The 2124-nt window shown below is 40.7% G+C and overlaps 1 protein-coding gene across 1 annotated transcript in view; it reads left to right on the top strand.

The window, feature by feature from the left end:
* The window catches only part of wrnip1 (WRN helicase interacting protein 1), a 14436-nt gene that overhangs the window by 4957 nt on the left and 7355 nt on the right, over positions 1-2124 (top strand). The window contains exon 3 of the mRNA XM_016508298.1: positions 293-525. Coding sequence (XP_016363784.1) covers positions 293-525 — 233 coding nt within the window. The remainder of the gene's footprint in view (positions 1-292; positions 526-2124) is intronic.

Genomic DNA, 2124 nt, shown 5'->3' with positions numbered 1-2124 from the left:
GATTTTTTTGCACCCTCAGATTCCAGATTTTCAAATAGTTGTATCTCGGCCAAATGTTGTCCGATTCTAACAAACCATACATCAATGGAAAACTTATGTATTCAACTGATGTATAAATCTCAATTTCGAAAAATTGACCCTTATGTCTGGTTTTGTGCTCCAGGGTCACATTTTGCTTTTCCAAGACACTGTCATCTTTACTGTAGAACGGACCCACCTTTGATATTTCTGCACTGTTGGAGTGTAAGGTATCTTCTCTTGTCCTCCCATGTCTCCTCTGTTCTCGTCTCAGGACACCTTCTTGCCTCACGTGGAGTGCGGGACGATCACTCTTATTGGCGCCACCACAGAGAACCCGTCCTTCCAGGTCAACAGCGCGCTACTGAGCCGCTGCAGGGTTCTGGTTCTGGAACGGCTGTCGGTGGAAGCGATGGGCTCGATCCTGCGCCGGGCTGTAGACTTTCTGGGACTGCAGGTGTTGAACGGGGATGCGGTGGAGCGGGACGCTTCAGAGATCTGCTCAGAGTAAGTGTCAGTCGTGTCCTTGTTATCTCGGCGGGCCTGAGACGGCCCATCCTCTGACTTCACTGCCTCATTTTGATGATTTATTAGTGGTTTGGATTGGTAAGTAGGACAAATGGTTGTCTCTCAGCCCGGCCTCGAGTGGACCAGCTGTGAAGTGCTGCAGATCAGGTTTTAGGGCCCTCAGGAGTCATGGAAGCGTCCGCTGTAAACACAAACGTGTTGAGTTTCGCTGAACCGAACGCTCTCGTTGTTTTATGAGTTTTCTCAGTCTGAAGAACAGCCTGTGACTTACTCAAGAGAATAAAATAAGACCGTTTTCAGCTGATGCTTGAACAAAACGTCACCAAAAATTATTTGTATCGTGCATCACATCCAATAAAACACAATAAGCTTTGTGTTCTGTTACATCTGATATGAAACATATAAGTCTCAAGATATAAGTCTCAGCTTTTAAATTCTGTCAATTGCATTACAAAATTCAAAGAATAAATACCGCTTCGCTGCTGTTTAATGTGGCGTTATAGATTGCTATAGCTCCGTAGTTCAAGCGGCACATGAAGCGAACATCTCTTCATCTTTACTACTAGTTATAGCATGAAATGAACACGAATAAACATCAGAAGGTATGTTTAAAGAAATAACAACTTACTAAAATGAATCATGTCTCATGTATTCACTCAATCAGTGTTTGATGTAATGCAGGGATTCCCAAACATTTTTGTCAGCCGAACCCTTTTGACTTAAAATATTTACTTGAAATATCTCTGAGGACGTTCATAATTCGATAATTTAACAACACAGTTGCATATTTACAGTTCAGTGACGCTTAATGGTCACACTGACATGCAGGTTAACAAATTAAACATTTCTATGTTTAGTGTATAAGTGTTTAAATAATTTATTTTACATGTTTATGATTTAATTAATTATTAGCTTTTTATCAACTCACAAACCCACTGCAGTTCTTACATTAAGCCCAGTTTGGGAAACCCTGGTTTAATGTAATGTTTAATGCATTTAATATGATGTTGATATAAAACATATTTTGCTTCCCTTTGCTTTTTTATATAAGTATGGCATGTTTAATGGTAAGTTTAAAACAAGATAGATAAAAAGTAATCTAAAACGTAGTCAGAATACAGTACCTTAAATAAGTAGCCTAGATTACATTACTGCAGCTTTCATCATGTAATCTGCAATTAGTAACACTTTGGGCTAGTGTTGTCACGGTGCCAACATGTCAGTATTCGGTACCAATACCAGTGAAAATCCACGGTTCTCGGTACCAATTTCGGTACCAAAGCAAAACACAAAAACATTGACTATACTTTCATTTTATCCAAACTGTGTACATATGTAATTTTAAAGGGCTTTTAAAACCTTCTAGAGTTATTCAGCCAAGAATTGTCGCAGTCTGCAGCGGGTGTGCCCAGGAGGGCCACCAGATGACTGTGTTCTGTGAGCACATGGCTTGTGTTGTGTTTGTCTGTCGCCATGTGCTCTCTCCTGTCTATTGTCTTGCCCCTCCCATCTTGTTACCTCGTTATAGTTTAAGTTGATCCACCTGTGTCTCCCTCGTTAGCCTCCTCGTTTGGTTCC

The sequence above is a fragment of the Sinocyclocheilus rhinocerous genome, unplaced genomic scaffold, assembly GCF_001515625.1.
Source record: "Sinocyclocheilus rhinocerous isolate Xijiao unplaced genomic scaffold, SAMN03320098_v1.1 scaffold173, whole genome shotgun sequence".
Classification (NCBI taxonomy): domain Eukaryota; kingdom Metazoa; phylum Chordata; class Actinopteri; order Cypriniformes; family Cyprinidae; genus Sinocyclocheilus; species Sinocyclocheilus rhinocerous.
Note: the sequence above shows the minus strand (reverse complement) of the source record. Positions and strands in the feature narration are given on the sequence as shown.